This window comes from Triturus cristatus, chromosome 1_2 (genome assembly GCF_964204655.1).
Source record: "Triturus cristatus chromosome 1_2, aTriCri1.1, whole genome shotgun sequence".
Taxonomy (NCBI): domain Eukaryota; kingdom Metazoa; phylum Chordata; class Amphibia; order Caudata; family Salamandridae; genus Triturus; species Triturus cristatus.
The window spans coordinates 665,195,826-665,222,257 of record NC_140580.1 but is presented as its reverse complement, the minus strand read 5'-3'; the positions used below and the strand labels follow the sequence as shown (position 1 = coordinate 665,222,257).

The 26,432-nt window shown below is 44.9% G+C and overlaps 1 protein-coding gene across 1 annotated transcript; it reads left to right on the top strand.

The window, feature by feature from the left end:
- Window positions 1-20,402: 20,402 nt before the first annotated feature.
- On the top strand, window positions 20,403-25,368 carry SLC18A3 (solute carrier family 18 member A3). The gene is made up of 2 exons (XM_085608467.1): window positions 20,403-20,638; window positions 23,185-25,368. Exon 2 carries the CDS (start codon window positions 23,333-23,335, stop codon window positions 24,935-24,937), a length of 1,605 nt encoding a protein of 534 aa, XP_085464593.1. The 5' UTR covers window positions 20,403-20,638; window positions 23,185-23,332; the 3' UTR covers window positions 24,938-25,368.
- The last annotated feature ends 1,064 nt before the right edge of the window (window positions 25,369-26,432 follow it).

The window sequence follows — 26,432 nt, the reverse complement described above, 5'->3', positions numbered from 1 at the left end:
GACTGTCCCCCAAAAAGTGAAGAGTAATACACTTTTTTTGATGAATCAGAGAAAGCAGTAATGTCCCGCAATCACTCGCTAGCTCATTTATTATCCATATACATAACCCCAATGGTAAGGAACCAAAAGAGTAAATATTAGTCATGATGATACGAAAAAAGAATGAAGATCTATCATTAAGAATAGAAAAGTGCAACAGTCATGTTTCATCGTGCAAAATCCAATCCAAATGTCCTAGATAGACAGTAGGTGAATCCAACCTCTGTTGGCGTTACCTTTGAAAATAGTTGAATTGTAAAAACGTTTACAATGTTTTCCTAGTCCCAAGGTATGTTCCTCTGATGAATGACAAAAGCGCCGACAGCGTTTTCTGTTAACTCGATATAGCCATTCCGTGGTCTATAACAGACACGCAAAAGTAAACATAAAAGGAGCAAGTTGTGTCTATACTTAACACGTCCCAGGGGACTATCCCACATGAGAAAGATCTGTCTACGGGGAGCAATGTCATGATATGGTTATATGACCACCTATCGAACAGCGCTCAGAAGCCAAGGCATGTATTATCACTTATTGTCAGAGCAAAGTATCAAAACATGGAGAGTCAGTAAATCATTACCTTTCATGTGAAATAGTTGTTGAAACAGGTACGAATATTTTCTAGCCCAGGAGTATCGGAGTCTGACGAACGGGAGTAATGACCCTAGGATTTTCTATTTCTTGGGTTCTGTAGTCTAGGACAGACACCTGAAAGTAACAATGAAAAAGAACAGTCCATGCCTGTGGCTGATAAATCCCAGTAGCCAGAACAAGTGCTCGGCAATTCTAAATGCCACCACCAGTATGTGGGTATAGGAGGTTGTGCCAAGAATACATGAGACCACAACCTCTAGTCAAAGCTCATTTCGCAAGGTATAGATGTGTGAGGCAACTTACTTATGGCTGCTGTAATCCAGCATCAAATGCCTAATGCAGTCAATAGGAGCTGTTACTGTGGAACATTCGACAATGTTTTAAAGGCCCTTGAAACTGGTTGTCTGAAACAGAAATGTAATATGCTAGCACTGAGCCTTCCAAATCGATCGAAACATCCAACCCATTAATCAAAGATGTATTTATCCAAAGAAAAATCAGGAAATCTCTGCTAGAGAATCTCGCACAATAGCTTCATGAGCTCACGCTTATTCCCATGGTTAGTTTCCCGTCGTAAACCATAATAAAATTTCTGGGACGGTAGATCCAGAAAGGTTTTTTGACGTAATGAGAAGGGGGCCAATTTATCGCCATTCCCCCAAATTGTCTAACTGTCCATTCCTCAATAGTAAAACTTACTTTCCAATGTTTAGAGGTAGTAGCCAGCCATCCGAACAGCCCCAGTCAATCGCTGCTTCTTTCTCAGTAAATTTAAGTAGCCAGATAAGGAATAAACACTGGCATTCACCTACATGTTCTTCCTACAAGAAAACGGTATACCAAAAATTCCCAAAGATCACAAAGTATTGTGGACATGCGAGTCCAGCAGAAAAGAAGTAGAAAGCAAGGTAGTCTCACTGTATAGAGTGCTCAGAGTCTGCATTAGAGGTGCTAACCTCACTGATTGCAGTCGTAATTTTTCAAACACCGTACAATCATACAGGGGAACATGAGAGTCTGACACAATCACATACTTAACTTGGCCCAGTGGCAGATAGTTCTAACGGTAAGCACTGTGGTAGGTGCCTGTATAAAGAAAATAGTATCACACACCCAAAAGTTATGGCGGCGTTGTAGTGAGAGCAGAAATCAATCAGTTATTGTCACGTTACCGAAGAAGTCCGCCGACCCTCAAAAGTTCACTTACTTCCAAATCCAAAAAGTTTTAGCGAGTCTTGTGAGCGTCGTCCATCAGAGCGGTCTCCATAGAGTGCTGCAACCTTTATTTAGTGCAGAATCAGACAGAGTAGAAGGACTTGGTGCCTAGGCGGACTTCCTGTGTTAGACATGGAAGATAGGACTACGTTTAATGTGAGCACAAACACAGCCGCCATATTGGAGTAGGGTAAATAGCACCGTTGGGGCACACGCATACTATTCCCAATTCCGGCTGCAATGATCCGAGCCTACTGTAAGCGGATGGAGGTGGTGGGCTGTTTAGCGCACCAAATATAATAAAGCATATACTGAATTTTTATCACAAGAAAGTATGTTTTGGACACACTGTGATTCGATTATGTTGTAGTAATCTTATCCTAGAAAGGCAATATTTCTCCATGAAAAAGTGTAAGTATAGTCAGAGAGAGAGTGCATATTAGCCTTGAGAGAGATGAGACAGGAGATGAGAGAAAAACTGTGAGGGTCAGAAGTACCATACATCATATAACTTTTCAATACCTATGACACATGCGTACGCAGTTACAGTTGCAACAACCATAGTACAGCATTTAATCTTTTAGGAAAACTTGTAACTCCCTATCAAAATTGATACCCTGTGCTACGGCCCGCAGGCGAATAATCCATTGCGCCTCTAATTTTCTGAGGGCAGATGTCCGATCCCCTCCTCTGGGGTGATTGTATGCCTGAGTTATGCCATGAAATTTGACATTTAGAAGGGAACTTCCCAGATGAGAAGTATTGAAATGTACTGCTAATGGGTAACTATGGTCGTTTTTGCGGATGGCCCTAATGTGTTCCTGGATTCTCTCTTTGAGGGCACGAATAGTGCTACCAATGTAAATTAGATTACATGAACATTGTACACAATAGACTGTATATTTGGAATCACAATTCATAAAGTCCTTAATTGTATGTACGGTGGAGGTGTTGTAGCTAAATTCCTTAATACCGTTTTTCGCCAAGGGGCACATATTGCAATGTGTGCATTTGTAGAATCCTTTGGGTTTTGTTGGTAACCAGGAAAGCGTCATGGGTTTTGGTGGGAGATAACTCTTACACAGTATGTCCCTCAAGGTTTTGTTCCTCCTATGTAAAATCTTTGGTTTGGTAGTTATGTGTTGTTCCAAAGATTTGTCTAGTAATAGGAGATGCCAATGCTTGGACATGATCTTGTAAATTGCCTTGCTTTCTACATGAAAGTCTGTAATGAAACCTATTTCCTTCGTGTTCTTATGTTTCTTATTCTCCACATTTTCACTCTTTTTTAAGAGTGTGTGTCTGGGTGTGCGTAGGACTCGCTTCTTCGCAGTTTCTAAAACCTCTGAGGAATAGCCCCTATGTTTGAAGCGTTCCTGTAGATAATGTAGTTCCTGTGTGAAGACCTCTTCCTCACTGCAATTCCTGCGTAGGCGAAACATTTCACCGAGAGGAATGGCATTGATTTGTGCCAAGGGGTGTGCACTATTGGCATGTAGAATTGAATTGCATGCCGTTTCCTTTCTATAGAGCTTGGACATGATTTTGTTTTCTTTTGCATACATTGTGATATCTAAAAATGCAATGTGTGTGGTATTAAAGTTGGAAGTGAATTTTAAGTTGAAATTGTTGTTGTTCAAGTGTTCTGTTAGAGAAATGAATTGCGATTGACTCCCCGTCCAAATAATAAAGATATCATCAATGTATCGTCCCCAATACATTATGTTTGTGGTGAGATCTGGTGGGCCATTCGTCCAAAGATGTTGTTTTTCAAACATGCCCATATATATGTTAGCTATAGATGGTGAAAATTTACACCCCATGGCCACTCCCATTGCTTGTTGGTACCATTCCCCTTTGTGCAGAAACACATTGTTTTCTAAGACTAGTTTAGTCATCTCCAAAATCATAGTTGTGTGACCAAAAGGTGTGGCATCTCTCTGGTAGAGAGTATCCTTCAAGGCCTGTAAGCCTTCTTCCCAGGGAATGCTCGTCTATAATGCACACACATCTAGGGTAGCAAAAGACATGTCTGGCATCCATTCGATGTCCTCCAGTTTGTTAAGCAGATCCCCAGTGACCCTAAGGTAAGATGGAAGGTTTAGGACAAAGGGTTGCAGAAAGAAGTCAATGTATTCAGATATGTGTTCTGTGGGGGAGCCTAAACCTGATACTATTGGTCTGCCCGGGGGAAACATTGAGAGCTTGTGTACTTTGGGAAGTGTGTAAAAGCAAGGAGCTTTTGGTGTAGGGTTGAAGAGGTATCTAGCCTCTCCATCGGTGATAAGACCCTGTCCCTGCCATGTCATAAGTTTAGATTCAATCAAGGTATTGATTGCTTTCAGTGGATTTGATGACAATTTAATGTATGCTTGTTTATCTGAAAGCTGTCTCATGATTTCCTTGTCGTAGTTGTCCTGTTGCATCAGAACAATATTACCACCCTTGTCTGCTTCTTTCACTATTATCTCTGTGTTAGCCGATAGTTTTTTAAGGGACAAGTGTTCTGATTTGGTCAGATTGTACCTATAATGTTTGTGTGCACCCCTTAATTTGTCTTCCAGAGCATGTAGATCTTTTGTCACTGCTCTATAGAAGGCATCGATCATATTGTCTGATGGTAACTGTGGAACGAATTGCGATTTAACCTTAAGCCCACTGTCAATATTCAAATTCATTTCTATGCCCAGATCTACTAATACATCCGACATTGAAATAGAGTCATCATTCAAGGAAGACAATAAATGAACATTTGCAATCTCACCAAATGTTTTATTGCACGGTGGAGTGACTGGGTTCGTACAGCTCAAAGGAGTCCGATTCTCCTCGAAATATTTTTTAAGTTTGACCCTTCTAATAAATTTGTAACGGTCCACATGAATTTTCACAAAATCAGGTTTACTCGTCGGACAAAAGATTAGTCCTTTCGTGAGTACCGTTTCATCACATTTGGTTAGCATGCAGTGAGATAAGTTAACAATTTGTACATGATCAGGAGATTCTGCTGCCGCAGCCTCCGTAGTTGACTCTGTGGAAGTGATCTGCATCAATTCTTTGCATTGCGGGCCGAGAATCTGGTGTTTGTGGCCCCCTCTCTCCCTGCGTTTCCGCCTCCCACCCCTTCTTGTTTTTTTGAGGCGTCCCGATTGTATGTGTTCCGTGTTCCCTTGCGGTAACGATTCAACTCTTCTAAAAAAGAGGAAGATGTGGTGGGATCAGGGTTGGTACCCAAAGTAGTAGGCTCTGGTTCTGTTGTGTGACTAGTCTCACTGCAAATGCTGGAGATGTCCGACCCACTAGTAGAAGGCATGTTTGGTATATTTGTGGCTGTTGCGTTTTTATTGGCATATTTGGTTCTTTCTTCATCAAATTTCTTCGCGAATGTAAAAACTCTGCCATTTTTGTAATCAGTCTCGTCTCGTTTAAATTTTCTCATCTTTTTTTCTTTGATGTATTGTTGGTGACCATTAAGAATCTCTTTTAATATCTGATAGTTTTTTTCAGTGGGCTCTGGTAGGTTCAAATTTTTAATTTCCAATTCTAATGCTGCTATGTCAGTCAAACGTTTGTTCCGCTTACGGTCAGCATGTCGGATGAGAACATCCATCATTTTGTACGAGGAAGAGGTGATAAGTTCTTCCCATTCATTTAGAAGGTCCGGGTCCAAGTCCTCAAATGAGGGAACAATTATAACTCGTAGACCTCTGGGAATTTGTCTGATGTCTAAATAACGTTTTAAGGTGGTGGCATCCCACCACCTAGATAACTCTTGTTTCTTTAGTCTTTCTAGCTTGACAAATTTAGATTTAAGGCCTTCCTGCTCATTAGTTACCTTCTGTTTAGGATTGGTAGTTCTTTCACCAGAAAAAAGTTCCAAAAAAATTCTATCTCCTTCATCGTCAAAGGTTGCCATATTTTAAAATGCAACTTGTTAATGGGGGACTGTGATTAAAGTAGTACGCGATGCAAAGAAAAGAGTGCAGACTTCCACAAAAGTTTTACACAAATATTAATTTGGTAGCAATGGAAATGCTGGTCGCACATCTATTTCCCTGTTGGCTGTACCATTTTCGGTGCCCATCGGGATATAAAATACATCCCACTACCAAGGATGTGACCAACAACAAGACCGGGAAAGGGGGCACTCGTTGTCGCAAAACGTATTCTAACTAAGTACTACCTCGGCACTCTAATGTTATTAGTCACAGTATCTATAAACGTAATGAGAGATATGACATGATTACATAGTGTTACAACAAGAAGTCTTGACTGTCCCCCAAAAAGTGAAGAGTAATACACTTTTTTTGATGAATCAGAGAAAGCAGTAATGTCCTGCAATCACTCGCTAGCTCATTTATTATCCTTATACATAACCCCAATGGTAAGAAACCAAAAGCAGGAAGATAACCCAAAATAGTGCTGCATGCCAGTAGTGAAAGAGTAAATATTAGTCATGGTGATACAAAAAAAGAATGAAGATCTATCATTAAGAATAGAAAAGTGCAACAGTCATGTTTCATCGTGCAAAATCCAATCCAAATGTCCTAGATAGACAGTAGGTGAATCCAACCTCTGTTGGCGTTACCTTTGAAAATAGTTGAATTGTAAAAACGTTTACAATGATTTCCTAGTCCCAAGGTATGTTCCTCTGACGAATGACAATAAGCGCCGATAGCGTTTTCTGTTAACTCGATATCGCCATTCCGTGGTCTATAACAGACACGCAAAAGTAAACATAAAAGGAGCAAGTTGTGTCTATACTTAACACGTCCCAGGGGACTATCCCACATGAGAAAGATCAGTCTACGGGGAGCAATGTCATGATATGGATATATGACCACCTATCGAACAGCGCTCAGAAGCCAAGGCATGTATTATCACTTATTGTCAGAGCAAAGTATCAAAACATGGAGAGTCAGTAAATCATTACCTTTCATGTGAAATAGTTGTTGAAACAGGTACGAATATTTTCTAGCCCAGGAGTATCGGAGTCTGACGAACGGGAGTAATGACCCTAGGCTTTTCTATTTCCTGGGTTCTGTAGTCTAGGACAGACACCTGAAAGTAACAATGAAAAAGAACAGTCCATGCCTGTGGCTGATAAATCTCAGTAGCCAGAACAAGTGCTCGGCAATTCTAAATGCCACCACCAGTATGTGGGTATAGGAGGTTGTGCCAAGAATACATGAGACCACAACCTCTAGTCAAAGCTCATTTCGCAAAGTATAGATGTGTGAGGCAACTTACTTATGGCTGCTGTAATCCAGCATCAAATGCCTAATGCAGTCAATAGGAGCTGTTACTGTGGAACATTCGACGATGTTTTAAAGGCCCTTGAAACCGGTTGTCTGAAACAGAAATGTAATATGCTAGCACTGAGCCTTCCAAATCGATCGAAACATCCAACCCATTAATCAAAGATGTATTTATCCAAAGAAAAATCAGGAAATCGCTGCTAGAGAATCTCGCACAATAGCGTCTTGAGCTCACGCTTATTCCCATGGTTAGTTTCCCATCGTAAACCATAATAAAATTTCTGGGACGGTAGATCCAGAAAAGTTTTTTGACGTAATGAGAAGGGGGCCAATTTATCGCCATTCCCCCAAATTGTCTAACTGTCCATTCCTCAATAGTAAAACTTACTTTCCAATGTTTAGAGGTAGTAGCCAGCCATCCGAACAGCCCCAGTCAATCGCTACTTCTTTCTCAGTAAATTTAAGTAGCCAGATAAGGAATAAACACTGGCATTCACCTACATGTTCTTCCTACAAGAAAACGGTATACCAAAAATTCCCAAAGGTCTGGACATGCAAGTCCAGCAGAAAAGAAGTAGAAAGCAAGGTAGTCTCACTGTATAGAGTGCTCAGAGTCTGCATTAGAGGTTCTAACCTCACTGATTGCAGTCGTAATTTTTCAAAAACCGTACAGTCATACAGGGGAACATGAGAGTCTGACACAATGACATACTTAACTTGGCCCAGTGGCAGATAGTTCTAACGGTAAGCACTGTGGTAGGTGCCTGTATAAATAAAATAGTATCACACACCCAAAAGTTATGGCGGCGTTGTAGTGAGAGCAGAAATCAATCAGTTATTGTCACGTTACCGAAGAAGTCCGCCGACCCTCAAAAGTTCACTTACTTCCAAATCCAAAAGGTTTTAGCGAGTTATGTGAGCGTCGTCCATCAGAGCGGTCTCCAAAGAGTGCTGCAACCTTTATTTAGTGCAGAATCAGACAGAGTAGAAGGACTCCGTGCCTAGGCGAACTTCCTGTGTTAGACATGGAAGATAGGACTACGTTTAATGTGAGCACAAACACAGCCGCCATATTGGAGTAGGGTAAATAGCACCATTGGGGCACACGCATACTATTCCCAATTCCGGCTGCAATGATCTGAGCTTACTGTAAGCGGATGGAGGTGGTGGGCTGTTTAGCGCACCAAATATAATAAAGCATATACTGAATTTTTATCACAAGAAAGTATGTTTTGGACACACTGTGATTCGATTATGTTGTAGTAATCATATCCTAGAAAGGCAATATTTCTCCATGAAAAAGTGTAAGTATAGTCAGAGAGAGAGTGCATATTAGCCTTGAGAGAGATGAGACAGGAGATGAGGGAAAAACTGTGAGGGTCAGAAGTACCATACATCATATAACTTTTTAATACCTATGACACATGTGTACGCAGTTACAGTTGCAACAACCATAGTACAGCATTTAATCTTTTAGGAAAACTTGTAACTCCCTATCAAAATTGATACCCTGTTCTGCGGCCCGCAGGCGAATAATCCATTGCGCCTCTAATTTTCTGAGGGCAGATGTCCGATCCCTCCCTCTGGGGTGATTGTATGCCTGAGTTATCCTATGAAATTTGACATTTAGAAGGGAACTTCCCAGATGAGAAGTATTGAAATGTACTGCTAATGGGTAACTATGGTCGTTTTTGCGGATGGCCCTAATGTGTTCCTGGATTCTCTCTTTGAGGGCACTAATAGTGCTACCAATGTAAATTAGATTACATGAACATTGTACACAATAGACTGTATATTTGGAATCACAATTCATAAAGTCCTTAATTGTATGTACGGTGGAGGTGTTGTAGCTAAATTCCTTAATACCGTTTTTCGCCAAGGGGCACATATTGCAATGTGTGCATTTGTAGAATCCTTTGGGTTTTGGTGGTAACCAGGAAAGCGTCATGGGGTTTGGTGGGAGATAACTCTTACACAGTATGTCCCTCAAGGTTTTGTTCCTCCTATGTAAAATCTTTGGTTTGGTAGTTATGTGTTGTTCCAAAGATTTGTCTAGTAATAGGAGATGCCAATGCTTGGACATGATCTTGTAAATTGCCTTGCTTTCTACATGAAAGTCTGTAATGAAACCTATTTCCTTCGTGTTCTTAAGATTCTTATTCTCCACATTTTCACTCTTTTTTAAGAGTGTGTGTCTGGGTGTGCGTAGGACTCGCTTCTTCGCAGTTTCTAAAACCTCTGAGGAATAGCCCCTATGTTTGAAGCGTTCCTGTAGATAATGTAGTTCCTGTGTGAAGACCTCTTCCTCACTGCAATTCCTGCGTAGGCGAAACATTTCACCGAGAGGAATGGCATTGATTTGTGCCAAGGGGTGTGCACTATTGGCATGTAGAATTGAATTGCATGCCGTTTCCTTTCTATAGAGCTTGGACATGATTTTGTTTTCTTTTGCATACATTGTGATATCTAAAAATGCAATGTGTGTGGTATTAAAGTTGGAAGTGAATTTTAAGTTGAAATTGTTGTTGTTCAAGTGTTCTGTTAGAGAAATGAATTGCGATTGACTCCCCGTCCAAATAATAAAGATATCATCAATGTATCGTCCCCAATACATTATGTGTGTGGTGAGATCTGGTGGGCCATTCGTCCAAAGATGTTGTTTTTCAAACATGCCCATATATATGTTAGCTATAGATGGTGAAAATGTACACCCCATGGCCACTCCCATTGCTTGTTGGTACCATTCCCCTTTGTGCAGAAACACATTGTTTTCTAAGACTAGTTTAGTCATCTCCAAAATCATAGTTGTGTGACCAAAAGGTGTGGCATCTCTCTGGTAGAGAGTATCCTTCAAGGCCTGTAAGCCTTCTTCCCAGGGAATGCTCGTCTATAATGCACACACATCTAGGGTAGCAAAAGACATGTCTGGCATCCATTTGATGTCCTCCAGTTTGTTAAGCAGATCCCCAGTGTCCCTAAGGTAAGATGGAAGGTTTAGGACAAAGGGTTGCAGAAAGAAGTCAATGTATTCAGATATGTGTTCTGTGGGGGAGCCTAAACCTGATACTATTGGTCTGCCCGGGGGAAACATTGAGAGCTTGTGTACTTTGGGAAGTGTGTAAAAGCAAGGAGCTTTGGGTGTAGGGTTGAAGAGGTATCTAGCCTCTCCATCGGTGATAAGACCCTGTCCCTGCCATGTCATAAGTTTAGATTCAATCAAGGTATTGATTGCTTTCAGTGGATTTGATGACAATTTAATGTACGCTTGTTTATCTGAAAGCTGTCTCATGATTTCCTTGTCGTAGTTGTCCTGTTGCATCAGAACAATATTACAACCCTTGTCTGCTTCTTTCACTATTATCTCTGTGTTAGCCGATAGTTTTTTAAGGGACAAGTGTTCTGATTTGGTCAGATTGTACCTATAATGTTTGTGTACACCCCTTAATTTGTCTTCCAGAGCATGTAGATCTGTTGTCACTGCTCTATAGAAGGCATCGATCATATTGTCTGATGGTAACTGTGGAACGAATTGCAATTTAACATAAGCCCACTGTCAATATTCAAATTCATTTCTATGCCCAGATCTACTAATACATCCGACATTGAAATAGAGTCATCATTCAAGGAAGACAATAAATGAACATTTGCAATCTCACCAATTGTTTTATTGCACAGTGTAGTCACTGGGTTCGTACAGCTCAAAGGAGTCCGATTCTCCTCGAAATATTTTTTAAGTTTGACCTTTCTAATAAATTTGTAACGGTCCACATGAATATTCACAAAATCAGGTTTACTCGTCGGACAAAAGCTTAGTCCTTTCGTGAGTACCGTTTCATCACATTTGGTTAGCATGCAGTGAGATAAGATAACAATTTGTACATGATCCGGAGATTCTGCCGCCGCAGCCTCCGTAGTTAACTCTATGGAAGTGATCTGCATCAATTCTTTGCATTGCGGGCCGAGAATCTGGTGTTTGTGGCCCCCTCTCTCCCTGCGTTTCCGCCTCCCGCCCCTTCTTGTTTTTTTGAGGCGTCCCGATTGTATGTGTTCCGTGTTCCCTTGCGGTAACGATTCAACTCTTCTAAAAAAGAGGAAGATGTGGTGGGATCAGGGTTGGTACCCAAAGTAGTAGGCTCTGGTTCTGTTGTGTGACTAGTCTCACTGCAAATGCTGGAGATGTCCGACCCACTAGAAGAAGGCATGTTAGGTATATTTGTGGCTGCTGCGTTTTTATTGGCATATTTGGTTCTTTCTTCATCGAATTTCTTTGCGAATGTAAAAACTCTGCCATTTTTGTAATCAGTCTCGTCTCGTTTACATTTTCTCATCTTTTTTTCTTTGATGTATTGTTGGTGACCATTAAGAATCTCTTTTAATATCTGATAGTTTTTTTCAGTGGGCTCTGGTAGGTTCAAATTTTTAATTTCCAATTCTAATGCTGCTATGTCAGTCAAACGTTTGTTCCGCTTACGGTCAGCATGTCGGATGAGAACATCCATCATTTTGTACGAGGAAGAGGTGATAAGTTCTTCCCATTCATTTAGAAGGTCCGGGTCCAAGTCCTCAAATGAGGGAAAAATTATAACTCGTAGACCTCTGGGAATTTATCTGATGTCTAAATAACGTTTTAAGGTGGTGGCATCCCACCACCTAGATAACTCTTGTTTCTTTAGTCTTTCTAGCTTGACAAATTTAGATTTAAGGCCTTCCTGCTCATTAGATACCTTCTGTTTAGGATTGGTAGTTCTTTCACCAGAAAAAAGTTCCAAAAAAATTCTATCTCTTTCATCGTCAAAGGTTGCCATATTTTAAGATGCAACTTGTTAATGGGGGACTGTGATAAAAGTAGTACGCGATGCAAAGAAAAGAGTGCAGACTTCCACAAAAGTTTTACACAAATATTAATTCGGTAGCAATGGAAATGCTAGTCGCACATCTATTTCCCTGTTTCCTGTACCATTTTCGGTGCCCATCGGGATAGAAAATACATCCCACTACCAAGGATGTGACCAACAACAAGACCGGGAAAGGGGGCACTTGTTGTCGCTAAACGTATTCTAACTAGGTACTACCCCGGCACTCTAATGTTATTAGTCACAGTATCTATAAACGTAATGAGAGATATGACATGATTACATAGTGTTACAACAAGAAGTCTTGACTGTCCCCCAAAAAGTGAAGAGTAATACACTTTTTTTGATGAATCAGAGAAAGCAGTAATGTCCCGCAATCACTCGCTAGCTCATTTATTATCCTTATACATAACCCCAATGGTAAGGAACCAAAAGCAGGAAGATAACGTAAAATAGTGCTGCATGCCAGTAGTGAAAGAGTAAATATTAGTCATAGTGATACGAAAAAAGAATGAAGATCTATCATTAAGAATAGAAAAGTGCAACAGTCATGTTTCATCGTGCAAAATCCAATCCAAATGTCCTAGATAGACAGTAGGTGAATCCAACCTCTGTTGGCGTTACCTTTGAAAATAGTTGAATTGTAAAAACGTTTACAATGATTTCCTAGTCCCAAGGTATGTTCCTCTGACGAATGACAATAAGCGCCGATAGCGTTTTCTGTTAACTCGATATCGCCATTCCGTGGTCTATAACAGACACGCAAAAAGTAAACATAAAAGGAGCACGTTGTGTCTATACTTAACACATCCCAGGGGACTATCCCACATGAGAAAGATCTGTCTACGGGGAGCAATGTCATGATATGGATATATGACCACCTATCGAACAGCGCTCAGAAGCCAAGGCATGTATTATCACTTATTGTCAGAGCAAAGTATCAAAACATGGAGAGTCAGTAAATCATTACCTTTCATGTGACATAGTTGTTCAAACAGGTACGAATATTTTCTAGCCCAGGAGTATCGGAGTCTGACGAACGGGCGTAATGACCCTAGGCTTTTCTATTTCCTGGGTTCTGTAGTCTAGGACAGACACCTAAAAGTAACAATGAAAAAGAACAGTCCATGCCTGTGGCTGATAAATCCCAGTAGCCAGAAAAAGTGCTCGGCAATTCTAAATGCCACCACCAGTATGTGGGTATATCACCATGACTAATATTTACTCTTTCACTACTGGCATGCAGCACTATTTTGGGTTATCTTCCTGCTTTTGGTTCCTTACCATTGGGGTTATGTATAAGGATAATAAATGAGCTAGCGAGTGATTGCGGGACATTACTGCTTTCTCTGATTCATCAAAGAAAGTGTATTACCCTTCACTTTTTGAGGGACAGTCAAGACTTCTTGTTGTAACACTATGTAATCATGTCATATCTCTCATTACGTTTATAGATACTGTGACTAATAACATTAGAGTGCCAGGGTAGTACCTAGTTAGAATACGTTTAGCGACAACAAGTGCCCCCTTTCCGGGTCTTGTTGTTGGTCACATCCTTGGTAGTGGGATGTATTTTCTATCCCGATGGGCACCGAAAATGGTTCAGGCAACAGGGAAATAGATGTGCGACTAGCATTTCCATTGCTACCGAATTAATTAAACATACCAGTTCGACTTTCAAATCGGAAGGGACGCCCTTGACGCGCCCCTTCCTAATAGTGACTTGCAAACACTATTTTGCGAGTAGTTATTAGGTTACCAGCTTTCAAAATAGGGTTGGTACATACTACAACCCTTTTTAGCGGTCGCAAATGGCTTGATTTTCAGCCGTACGTCTGGCCCATAATGGCTTAGATACAAGTTAAGAAAGTTATTACAAAAGTTTTAAATCTTATGGTTTACTCCTCCCTCTAAACTCTTCATCTTGCTCACCAAAAAGAAGTAACTTTGCAAAATCCTGATTCAGCAACCACATTATCAAACCCCCTGTAGTCTTCCAGCTACCCAAATAAAATCTCATAGACGGAAAATTAAATTAATGTAACAGCAACCAACCTGTGCCACTTTGATGGATGCTCCTTGCATCTCAGGTCATCTGCCTGCTGATACTGCTCGCTGGAGAGGCCCATTTTCCTCTCACATCCCCCCTCACCCACCACCTCGGCATACTTCATGCACAGTAATTAAATTGTAAAAAAAAAAGGGGGGGAAGTACGTAGAGATCCCTCACTTTTTATCTGAAGGGATACCTGTCACTTCTTCTACAGGTGCCACCCACATCTCCCACTGGTGCCACCTGCTTCCTGCATGGAGAAACCGAGGACAGACTGCAGCCAGTAAAGTCAGAGAGCTTTCACTCTTCAAGGGCTGCCTGTAACAGTGAGACCAATTTACCGGGCAGTTGGAGCTTGTCAGAGGTACTGAGACGTCATTAGTATAGGTGTCAGGCAATGCATGTCGGTCACTTTTCCAGAAGGTCCCAGTGGCTGTAGGGGGCTGTGAGTGGCACTCGTTCTCAATATTAGTACACAGTGGTCTGGAGTAGCTATTTCCCCTCAGTCATTCTGTGAGAGTCAGTGAGTGGTTGCTGTGCTGTAGGGACGCTGAGAGTGACCATTGATGCCCGTGACAGCCTTTCAGTAGCTGCTACTCTTATCAGAGGCTGTGAGGACAAAGGAGGAGCAATTAATGTGACAGTCAGTGGCTGACTGGCTGTAGGTCATGACCTTGCTTAATAAGAGGCTGTAGTGCCCATCTAATGACATTAAAAAGCCTGTGAGAGGAAGGCAGTAGCTTCAAGGATGGTTGATGTTAAACACCATGCGTAGTTCCGGAGAGGCAGTGTATGGAAAGTCAGTGATTGACTGTGAGAGGCAATCGCTGCATGTGCAAGTACCTAGAGTCAATGAAGGTCCTTACACACACATGCTGTGAGTGCCAATATTTATTAATTTGATGCCAGTGTGATGCAGTGACTGACTGTCAGTTTCTGTGACAGGCAATATGCACCAGTCAATGCCTGTGAGAGTCATTCTGAAGCTGTGACAGGAATTGAGGGGGGTTATATTCACTTCAAACGAGGTTAGTACTGTCACATAGGCAGTATCAGTTCAGTCAGCACCTGTGAGAAGCAGTTGGTGGAAGCAGGAGTCAGCTGATTTGGTCAGTGCTATAGACAACGGTCACATGTTTTGAGAGCCAATGAGCCGCTTTAAAGGGCTGTGCCAAATTATGTTATTGTTTAACAATAGCTTTGATGGGCAGTAGCTGAGCATAAGCAGAGGTGAAAAGCAGTCAATATGTGTAAGGGACGACTCAATGGCTGTGAAGGCAAAGTGTGCCTGCTTCTGGCTGTGAAAACAAGTCAGCGCCTATTTTAGGCTGCGAGTGTTTGGCAGTGTATGCGAGAGCCGCTCAGTACACCTGGGAAATGTGCCAGGACATGGCTGTTGCAGTGGCGATGTGTGTGTGTCTGTGTGTGTCTGTTTATATATGTATAGGCAGTGTAGTGAGTGTGGGTGAAAGGCTGCTTCTATATTTTTTTTATTTTTAAAGGTCTGCTGTACTGGAGAGTAGAAAAGCAAGTGGATGTTGCAGTACCAAGTTCTCTTTTAGATTGAAAACTTTGACATCTGGGGGCATATTTACAAGGGGGTATCGCCCCAGAACGTCACTTCTAGCGACGTTCTGGTGGCGATATCCCCTTCTCCTTATTTTATAAATAAGGCCCCTTTTCATGCTTCACTTAGCGTGCAAGGGGCGTGCAATGGATGTTGCGGTGGGCCGTCCGCCACAACACCCATTGCTTGTTGACACTGCCTCATATTTACAAGGCTGGGGCAGCCCCAAAAACTAATACCAGTGAATACCTGGTCTTAGACTGACGATACATGGAGAAATTATTCATTTCTCCTCACTTTTTGCTCTTTCCATGTGTGCTGCATTCTGCGCCACATATAGAAAGAGCAAATCGCTTTTCAAGATTGTTTATATGCAACATGGCGCCAGGGTGCCTGCGCTGGCGCTAGGCATCTTTATTAGCACCAGCACTGGGGGAAACACAGGGGTGCACTGTATTTTTGTAAATATGGTGGATCCCTGCATTTTAAAAATGTCAGTGCGCGGCGTTGCCTATTTTGGCGTAGCCCCGCACTCCGACATTTTGTTGTACATATCTTCCCTGGTCTTCAAAGGATGGTTGGCCTTGGGTGAGAACTGGTGTTTCAATAGTGTAATGCTATGCACAATTAGGGACTTTGCGTGTGCTGGAATTACAGGAAACAGCTTTCAACAAACACCGGCCACTTTAGTAACATGCTTCTCTAAGGAATGTTTATCATGAAAGGTGACTCCAAGATTGCGTACTGCATCAGAGGGGCACAGCTCAGTCTCTGTTGATAGGGGCCACAAATTTAGGGGTAGCAACATGGGAAAAAATATTGAACTTTGCAAATGTGGTATGTCGAGGGGCAAAAGAGAGATGAAAACTTTCCATGAAGCTAACGCTACCCAATGCTTCTTGTTCACCAAATAGTATTAACACTCACTGGGGCATATTCACAAGAACGTGTGATAACTACCGCAAGAGTAGCGTAACGCAACTTTCAATATCACAGCCCATCGCGGAAAATAACCCTGTGTCAACGTGGAATTCACAACACGGTGGTACCATGTGATAGTCTGCAGAAAACACGGACAATGTCCGCGATACGACCACCCCGACGGAGATAAAAACACAAACCACAACACCAGAAAACCTGCGATGAGCCCTTCCGTGATGAGAAAAGCAGGGATAAGCAGCGCGAGGGCAGCAATACTCACGCGCAGTGTGGGAACAAGCACAAGAACAGCATACGGAAAATGCCACTGAACAAAATACAGCAAAAGCAGAGTACCACGGATGCACCCTGGCCAACTGCAGAGCACAACATGCACACCACAACATCCAAGCACCGTGGAAGGACAGAACTGACAGGCACACCGCATGTAAGAGACCAGTGGCAGACAAATCAGATCCACAGGAGCGACGCATCCACCGTACAGCATACGCACATAAGCAGAAGTGCACCCTGACATTGGCAACATCCGGTACAAACAGCAACCCCTCCACAACTGAACACAGGACACAATTGGATCGGCAAATGTTCACAACCAGGCAAATCACATCTGTAACCCCAGGGATACGTAACATGACAATGCACAATTCCAACCTGTAACCTGCAAATATGTTTTATTCACACATGCAGTGCAATTGGACATCTACTACTATCCCACGATTGCCACAGACGGACACAATGTGACGTGCTCATGAGAAGTAGGTGTCAGTGATGTAGTTCCTACGGGCCATTCCTGCCTCAGCTGCAGTGGGATGTGGGCCACCAGCCCCATCATCATCGTCCGGTACCTCTGGAACTGGGATCCATGGGCCCTGGTGCGAACACAGATGCTGTGCAACACGCAACATGCAATGATCATCTTGCACACGACGTCCGGGCTGTACAGGAGCTTCCCACCTGTGCAGTCCAGGCACCGGAAACGTGACTTCAAAACGCCAAATGTGCGTTCAACTATGCCCCTGGTGTATATGTGAGCTGCATTATACTGCCTCTGGGCGAGTGTGTTCGGGTCCCAGAGGGGTGTCATCATCCCAGGGCAGAGTGCATATCCTTGATCGCCTATGACAGTGCGGGGAAAAAAGAGTCTATACTTGGTTTGGCAGGATGTGATGCATGCTCATCAATTCAGTGACGCCTGTGCTGGCTGTGTGTGGGGTGAGTGTAAGCCAGCCCTCAGGGAGTAGCTGGTGCTGGCAACTACACCAACAGTCATCAGGCACTCAGACATGCAATGTCAGAACTACAAGGGGGGATGACTCTAGTCGCACAGGGCCAGTGGCCCCGGATGCACAACAGCCGACTCGGGCCCACCGCCATGGTACGCTGACCTGAGGGAGAATGGGGCAGGGTCATGAGGGCAGAGTAGTGCCTCACATGTGTCATGGCTGCATTTTGCATCTCCACACGTCCAGTCGTTGTGTGGCTGTGGTGCCATGAAATGTCTGTATTGGGTGAAGGGGTAGCCCAGGATGGCCATGGAGTGGTGTAGTTGTGTCTGTTAGGTGGTCGTGTAGTCTGACATGTCGAATGTGGCTTTGTCACATGTGCATCCCCACCAGATGTGCTTTATGCGTTGGTGGCTGTGGGATGTGTGGTGTGTTGATTTGGTACTTACCAACGAGCAGTCCCATTCTATATGTGCCATCCTGGAAGCGCTGGTTGATGATGGACTGTCAGAAGATGAAGGAATCGTGCACACTGCCTGGGTAGTTGGCGACGACATTGGTGAAGAGTCCCCGGTGGTCCACTATTGCCTGCACATTGATGGAATACGCGTGCTTTCTGTTGCAGTAGTGGTGTGCAGTATCCGCAGGGGGCACAAGTGGAACATGTGTGCAGTCAAATGCCCCCAACACGGCCAGGAATCCGGCTATTGCGTAGAAGCCTTGCTTTGTCTCCAGCTGTTCCTGTAAAGTGTTGGGGAAGTGAAGGTACTGAGGTATGAAGCTGAGGATGGCATCCAGGACAGGTGTGATGAACTTTGATAGGGATGGCTGTGAGACTCCTCTGACTCTGGCAGTTATTGGTTGGTATGGAATGTCCCAGAGGCCAACTGGTGCAGCACAACCAGCAGCTTTGTCTGAGGTGGGATGTTGGTTCTCCACTGTGTTGGGACCGTCAGCCTGTGGGCGATGTGGGTCATGATGCGGAGAATGGTTGTCCTTTTGAGCCTGTAGTGAGCAATTACTTCCGCGGGCGTTGGGTCTGTGAAAGTGGTGCATTTTCGGTAGGTCCACTTTCTTACTCAACGCTGCCTCTGTGGTGGTCCAGGGGGGGGCGAGTCCGAGTCCTAGGGGTGGTGGCGATCCTGGGGGTGGTGACGGTGGGTGTTGTGGCCCTGTTGGGGCTCCAAGCTGCATGATGAGTAGCTCCAAGGCGTTGTTTGTGCTTCGGGTTTGGTGTGTTCTGGGCTCCGTTGCCTACTGCAGGTAGGCGTCCGTCTTTACACCTGCTTGAGACAGGTGTAAAGACGGTGAGACGGTGAGACAGGCCACCGCGGCTTATCGTCTGTTTTTGGTTCGCTTCGCAGTTCTGTCAGTTTGTTGTGAAAGTGGTGTTGTTTTTTCGTGTGTTTTTGCACAGGAACGCCTACTCTGCATCTCATTAGAGTTAGTTGGTGGTGTCCGCCGTGGTGTTAGATTTTGGAGCAGTTATCGCTGGAATACTGGCAATGTCTGCAGTTTGCACCTGCTTGTGAAGGGGGGGTTAAATTTATCTCCACTTTTGTTGCGTTAAGGTGGAGATAAATCGGAGATAGTTCCTTGTGAATATGCCCCCCTGTATTTACAGGCATGCAGGGGTACAGGCATTTTATTCCACCTTGCATGTCCCCAGTGAGGTCAGTTTTGAAAGTCAGTGCAACTCCTGGTGCCTCTGCCACCTACCTCAGCTCCCTGGTAAACACTGTGAGGCTTCAAGAGAGAGAGAAAGAGAAGGCGGGAGGAGAGAACACCATCAGAGAGGGAGAAGAGAGAGGAACGGAAGAGAGAGAGAATGAATGGACTGAAATAGATTGCTTGAGGACATGAAGGGAGCGAGGGAAAGAGAAGGAAGGAGGGAGGGGTAGGTTGAGAGAAAACCATCAGAGAGGGAGAAGAGAGAGAGGAAAGAAGGAGGGAGAGAGACAAAATGAATGGGCGGAAATAGATTGCTTGAGGAGATGAAGGGCATTGTAGAGTGATTTTTTATAGGGCTTCTTATGGTTTCCCCAGTCAGCCCTACAGGCATAGGAAACAGATTTACTCACGTTCCATTATCTTTTTCAAATTTACTTAACATTTCAGGCGCGGCCACAACGCGAGTAACAGTCTGATGCCTGAGATGAGCTCGCTGTGACTGGTCTAACACGGGAGTTGGAACTGTCCATAATAAAAGTATGCACTTTTTATTCCAAAAGCAGGAAAGGGGCCCTCAGAAGTTGAATATTACTCATGAATCACGCAACAATCAATTGAGAAACCAGCGCACACCTAGGTGAGGCAAGAAAAAAACGTTTCTCTGTGTATCTTACGGTTTTGACACGAAAGCCGTCCTAAAATAAGCGTTGAAAAATCATTTTCTGTTCAGTCCCAAGCGTGCTGTTGAACCCCTGGCCGGGCAGCAGCAGACTGTGAAGTCATCTGGAAGCAGACAGGAAACGCCCCTGCCGATGAGTACCAGTGGGTGAGGGAGGGGCGCGCCCCCACTTCTTGGCAATTGGCTGGGGTTCCTCCATGTGTTAAATTAGCATACACAGACGCAGCTGGCAAAGTAACCACTTGGGGGCTGGAGGTAACTGTGCGTCACAGCCTTGGGATGGAAAAAAGGGGCAGATTCATAAAAGTCAAGCAGCATGCGAGCCGGAGTGGTGTCAGAGCGGCCGGTGCAGGCAAGGCTCGGGGTGAGTGCGCAGCCTGCGATGGTGCAGCCGGGGCAGGGCGTGAGCAGCCGCACGGCGAGGGGGATCTAAGCGGCCCCAGGGGAACTGTGTGTGCGGTGGCACGGCCCTGCCCGATCTGTGCTCCCATCTCCATGGCACGAGCGCTGGCTGGAGCCCGAGAAGGAACTGCGCGCGGAAGCGAGTGAGGTAAGCCCCCTTCTGGAGTAGTGTGGCAGCCTCTCTGGGGGCTCGGTCTGGGACCTCCAAGGGGTGCAGGTAGCCCCCGGACCTCATCAGTGGAGGATACTCATAAGTTAGACTTCGGGTGCCTGCTTTCAGCACCTTCACACAGGGACAGCTCCCTTCGCGGATCCAGCTTCAGTCAAATTCGCTCTAATTCCCTTGGGCTGAAGGCAAGGTGGTGTAGGGTGGGGCGGGAATGGGGCGAGGGCGTTGCACTAGCTGAATATATGGCTGGTAGCATTTAACGTCATCTGAATACCAGGTCAAGCCCTTTTATATATATGCATATGTACGTAGCCGTGTGAACAGATGCAAGATGTCTACATGTGAATAAATGTGTTTAACAAATACCTCTGTATATGTTGTGTAGTGTTACGTCATGTCATCGTGTTGTTATCTTGCGCTTTATTTCAGAAAGCACTCAATAAAAGTGATCGAATGCAATAGTGAATGCTATTATGCCTGGCTCGCGTGTTCATGTTTGCCAACTTGCATAGTGTGAGCATCTGTGCATGCCTTCGACACTAGAAAACGTCCCAGGGCTCAGCCCCAAATGGGCATCGGACTCTGTTCCGACCCTACACAATGAGCCCGACTCGCACTGCCCCAGCGCCAGGCAGTGCCGGTCTTTGGTGCACTCGTGTTACCGGAGGTGTACACCTTGTTTAGTGAATCCATAGTCTCTGTCTGTCACCAGGCTCTCAGCACTGTCCCAAAGTTGGCATGTTAGAAGTCACATAAATACACGAATTCAACAATAGCAGAACTGTGAAGAGCATATACTTACATGTGGATACGCGTATGTATATTGTGTACGCTGTATGGATGTGTATGAGTGCATATTTTTTCGGCTTATCTGTATGTAAGTGTGTGCGTATAACTCCAACCCCTTATATTTATGTATAGGTGTGTTTGTCTGTGTAGTTCCCCTGAATGTATATTTGTGCGAGTGCATATTTGGCACATACATATAGATTGACAGACGTCTTGTATAGGCGTCACAGTCCTGAGTTGCATATATATCGGCACATATTAGTTTAGCTTATAAAACGCGCATACAGATAAGCGCGCGCAGGCACGCACACATTCTACCAGGGCTTCAAGCGATGCGGAAACTGCCTCCGTCTAAAGTTGAAGTGTTTCTTCCACGCTGGAACCAGAAACCGTGAGCTATGAAGAACCCCTCTGGCAAGCGGGCAGCCCAGCACCGCCCAATCATTCTTCCATGTATGACTCCCTCCCAAACCTTTCCCCAACCACCACCGATCGCAAAATAAAGACCCCAAATATAGACCATGTGAAGTCACGCTCGCGCCACCCATTTTAACGCACACGGATTTTGAGCGGGTTGACAGCCGGGCGTGACTCTCACGGGAGAACCGATAGGGGAGCGGTGTGGACCAGACGGGTGCGGCGTGCCCTAGTGTGAAACATGGTTGCGGCATCTGTGGGATGAACCAGCAATACGATCTTAATTAAAATCGTTGCAACTGTTTTAATCCCTATTTTACAGTACATATGTAAGAGTGTGATGACCGAAAGAATGTGTGACTGAGTGAGTGGTAGGTGAGCCAGTGAGCATACCTAGGAGAGAATGTCTTGGAAAGTGAGTCAGGGATGGGTGAGTGAGTGGTAGATTAGAAAGTACGTGAGTATGTAAGCGAGTTGGCAAGTAAATGGGTGAGTGATTGAGTTGACTACTGAGTGATTAGAAAGGTTGGTTGTGTAGGTGAGTCAATGGTTCAGTGAGAGAGAGTATTTTGTGTAGGTGAGTGGGTTATTGAGTGGGTGGATTATTAAATATATGAGTCAGTATGGATATTTGTTTAAGGAATGAGTGAGACCGGGCAAATAAGTGAGTAAGTAAGTGAGTGAGCTGGTCAGTGAATCTGAGAGTCTGCTTTATTAAGTGGGTAGGTACATGATTGAGTAAATGAGTTAGTGACAGGGTTGTATACTGAGTGAGTAAATATGGTTGTATAGTAAGAACATGAGTGACCAATTGAAAAGGTGAGTTGTTGAGTAGTGGGTGAATGACTGAATTGATGAGTGAGTGAGTGAGAGAGTGGGTGTATAGTAAGTGCATCGGTTCCCAATCAGGAGACTGAGTTGAGTGAGTGGGTGAATGGCTAAATGAATGAGTATGGTTCTATAGTGAGTAAATGTATGAGCGACCAAATGAGTTGTTGAGTAGGTGAATGAGGGAGTGAGGGAGTGTGGTTGTACAGTAAGTGCATAAGCTACTAAGAGAGTGAGTGAGTTGTTGAGTGGGTGGATGTGTGAATGGTGTGTAAGTCAGTCAGTGAGTGGGTCAGGATTTTCTGTAGTTCAGCTTCACTGCCTGCCTCATGTCCATGTGCTGAGTGAAGGAGAGGTGACAGAAAGGTACCAAGGCCGGGTGTTGGTTGCAGGGGCTCTCATGAAAGACGATTGTATCAATTCAGAACTCTTTGGTTTGCAGCCAGTGACATGTCTTACATATCTTCTTATCCCTTCTGTGTCATCCCCAGGGTTCCCAGGAAGTGCAGCCCATGCCCGGCTGGTAACGGTCAATTCCTGGTCGGCTGCACGTGGAGTGAAGGCACCACAGAGGCTCTACCAGAAAGTGGAGGGTGCGGTGTGTTTGTTTGAGGACCAGAGCTCGTGAAGAAAGCAGCCATGGATGCAGAACCTGAAAGTGTGGCTGTGGCCCCAGAGCCCCCCAAAGAAGGGACAGCACGGTCAGCAGTCGAGAAGCTCTCCGACGCAATGGGTGAGAAGACCAAAAGGATTGGCAGTGCCATGAAAGAGGTCCACCACCACCGCCGGCTCATCCTGTTCATCGTGTGTGTGGCGCTCTTCCTGGACAACATGCTCTTCATGGTCATTGTGCCCATCATCCCTGACTACGTTGCTTCCCTGCGCTCAGGGGAGGTGGACGCAGCCTTCAAGGAAGCCAATACCAGTGCCTCGAATGCCACCAAGTCCATACTGAGGCCCAGGTATCCTCCTGAGAATGAGGACATGAAAATAGGGGTGCTCTTTGCCTCCAAGGCCATCCTGCAGCTGCTGGTGAACCCTCTGAGTGGCACTTTCATTGACAGGGTGGGGTATGACATCCCCCTCTTCATTGGACTCATGGTCATGTTCCTCTCCACTGTAATATTTGCCTTTGCCGAGAACTATGCCACCCTTTTCATGGCCAGGAGCCTGCAGGGCTTGGGCTCTGCCTTCGCCGACACCTCGGGCATTGCCATGATCGCTGACAAGTACACGGAGGAGGGGGAGAGGAGCCAAGCCCTGGGCATCGCGTTGGCCTTCATCTCTTTTGGGAGTCTGGTGGCACCCCCTTTTGGTGGCATCCTCTATGAGTTTGTGGGCAAAAAGATGCCCTTCCTTGTACTGGCATCCATCTCTCTCATGGATGGGTTGCTCTTGCTCTGTGTCATCAAACCCTTCTCCAGCAGGACTAGGGTCAACATGCCAGTTGGCACTCCTATCTACAGACTCATATTTGACCCCTACATCGCTGTGGTGGCCGGAGCTCTCACCACCTGCAACATCCCCTTGGCTTTCCTGGAGCCCACTATCTCCAACTGGATGAAGACCACCATGGGTGCCTCGGAGTGGGAGATGGGCCTCTGCTGGCTGCCAGCCTTCTTCCCACACGTCTTGGGCGTCTACATCACTGTGAAGCTGGCCTCCAGGTACCCCCAGTACCAATGGTTCTACGGGGCCCTAGGCATGGTCATCATCGGAGCCAGTTCTTGCACTGTGCCGGCCTGCCGGAACTTTGGCCAACTCATGGTCCCCCTTTGTGGCATCTGCTTCGGGATCGCCCTGGTGGACACCGCCCTGTTGCCCACATTAGCCCTTCTGGTGGACCTCCGCCACGTGTCCGTCTATGGCAGTGTCTACGCCATTGCGGACATCTCCTACTGCGTGGCCTACGCCCTGGGGCCCATAGTGGCCAGCCAGATTGTGCACACCATGGGCTTTGTGCAGCTCAATCTTGGCATGGGCCTAGTAAACGTTCTCTACGCCCCTGCCCTGCTCTTCCTGAAGAGCGTGTGCCAAATGAAGCCCTCCCACTCCGAGAGCCACATCCTTCTCGAGGAAGGGCCCAAGGGACTGTACGACACAATCAAAATGGAGGAGCGGAAGTCCAAGGGGAGACAGCACGGCACGCCCCCCGTGGAAGAGAACTGCACCGACACTTACAAGAGACACCACGCTGGCAGGTATGTCTCTGAAGAGGACTCCTCCGATTACGAGTACAGCTAAGCGGCTGGGCCCTCACATTTTAGACTGCCAGAGACAGACGGAAACCAATGCAATGCAGTATTAACGCCATATCTCCATGTACCGATGTGCAATATGAATAAATTATCATTAATAACGGTCTGCCATTATCTCACTGCTTTCTCCCAGACTTATTTTTTTAATCTATATTTCCTAAGGGGGAGGGAGAGAACACAAAACGGAAAAGAGTTAAATAATGCATTTAATAAAAAATGTTAGGGTCTTCCTGCCCGAAGTTCACCCTGACTACCCTGAAATTTAAAAAAAAGACATTTTCTGAAGTTGAAACTTTTTGTGTCACGTCTTGTATATCTCTCTGTTCTGGAAAATGGCTACAGAAAATACCTGTCAGTGTCATAAACCTCCAGTTGGTTATTCAGGGAACTAAAAATAAAGGAATATTCAATAAATAACGGTTGTGGAGTGATGTTTTTTTTTTTTTTTTAATGTGTGGCAACGTGTAATTCTCACGCAGTGTAATGAAATGTTATTACTGCTGTTCTGCGATGCGGTGCGACTTCAGGAAACAATGCACTGCACGCAGTGCACACATGGAGGGTGTAAATAATTACAGACTTGGGGCTTCACTGTTAATCTTTGTTTATTTTGCTGAAAAGGGGGCGTTTACTGCACCGTGAGCAGATGGAAATCTTCCTTTCTGCCCCTTGAAAGGCAGCGCATTGTGGAGAGGAAAACGAATTATTTAACGGAATATCCAGTGTTTTTTCTTTTCTACTCCTCTTTTTCTCGAATTGCTCCACTATATGGTACCCCGACCAATGATTCTATTTTCTCCAAATGTTAGTTTGGAATTCAAACTTAGTGGCTTGAAAACGTGTTGTTTTACCATGTCCAGAAAAAAGAACTGGACATGTTCCCCAATCGACTTATCAACAGGAAATTACAGAGCTTCGCTTAACTTAACTAAACTTTTTTGGCCACTGAGTAACCCCTGGGCGGAAACTGTGCCAGCGAGAACTGCCACCTCGGCCGCTGATGTGAACAATGTTCAGATAGGTAATCACACAGAGGGGGAGACAGGGAGGGACGGAGAGAGGAGACAGGGAGAGACAAACTGTAGCAGGGGCAGGGAAACAGAACAAGAAGACAGAGCGAGAGAGAAAGTGACACGAAAGAGAGAAAGTCGAGAGAGAAAGGAAAGACAGGCTGAGACAGAGACATGGATTTAGGAAGAGGAGACCGTGAGAGAGAGAGAGTGTACGGGGACAAAGATAAGACAAGGACTCAAATCAGGCAGGGATGGGGAGAGAGCCAAACACAGTGACAGAAGATGAAGGAAGCTAAAGAGAGAAGGGGAGGATAGACAGAGGTAAGAAACAGATGAGACAGACATGGCATAAAGAAAGAGGAGACCCGGTGAAAGGGAGCAAGAAAGAGTGAAAGAGGAGATGACGCTAGAGAGGTGACGTGAGATTCAGAAAGAGGTCGGAAAGAGAGGAAAGATGGAGACTGGGGG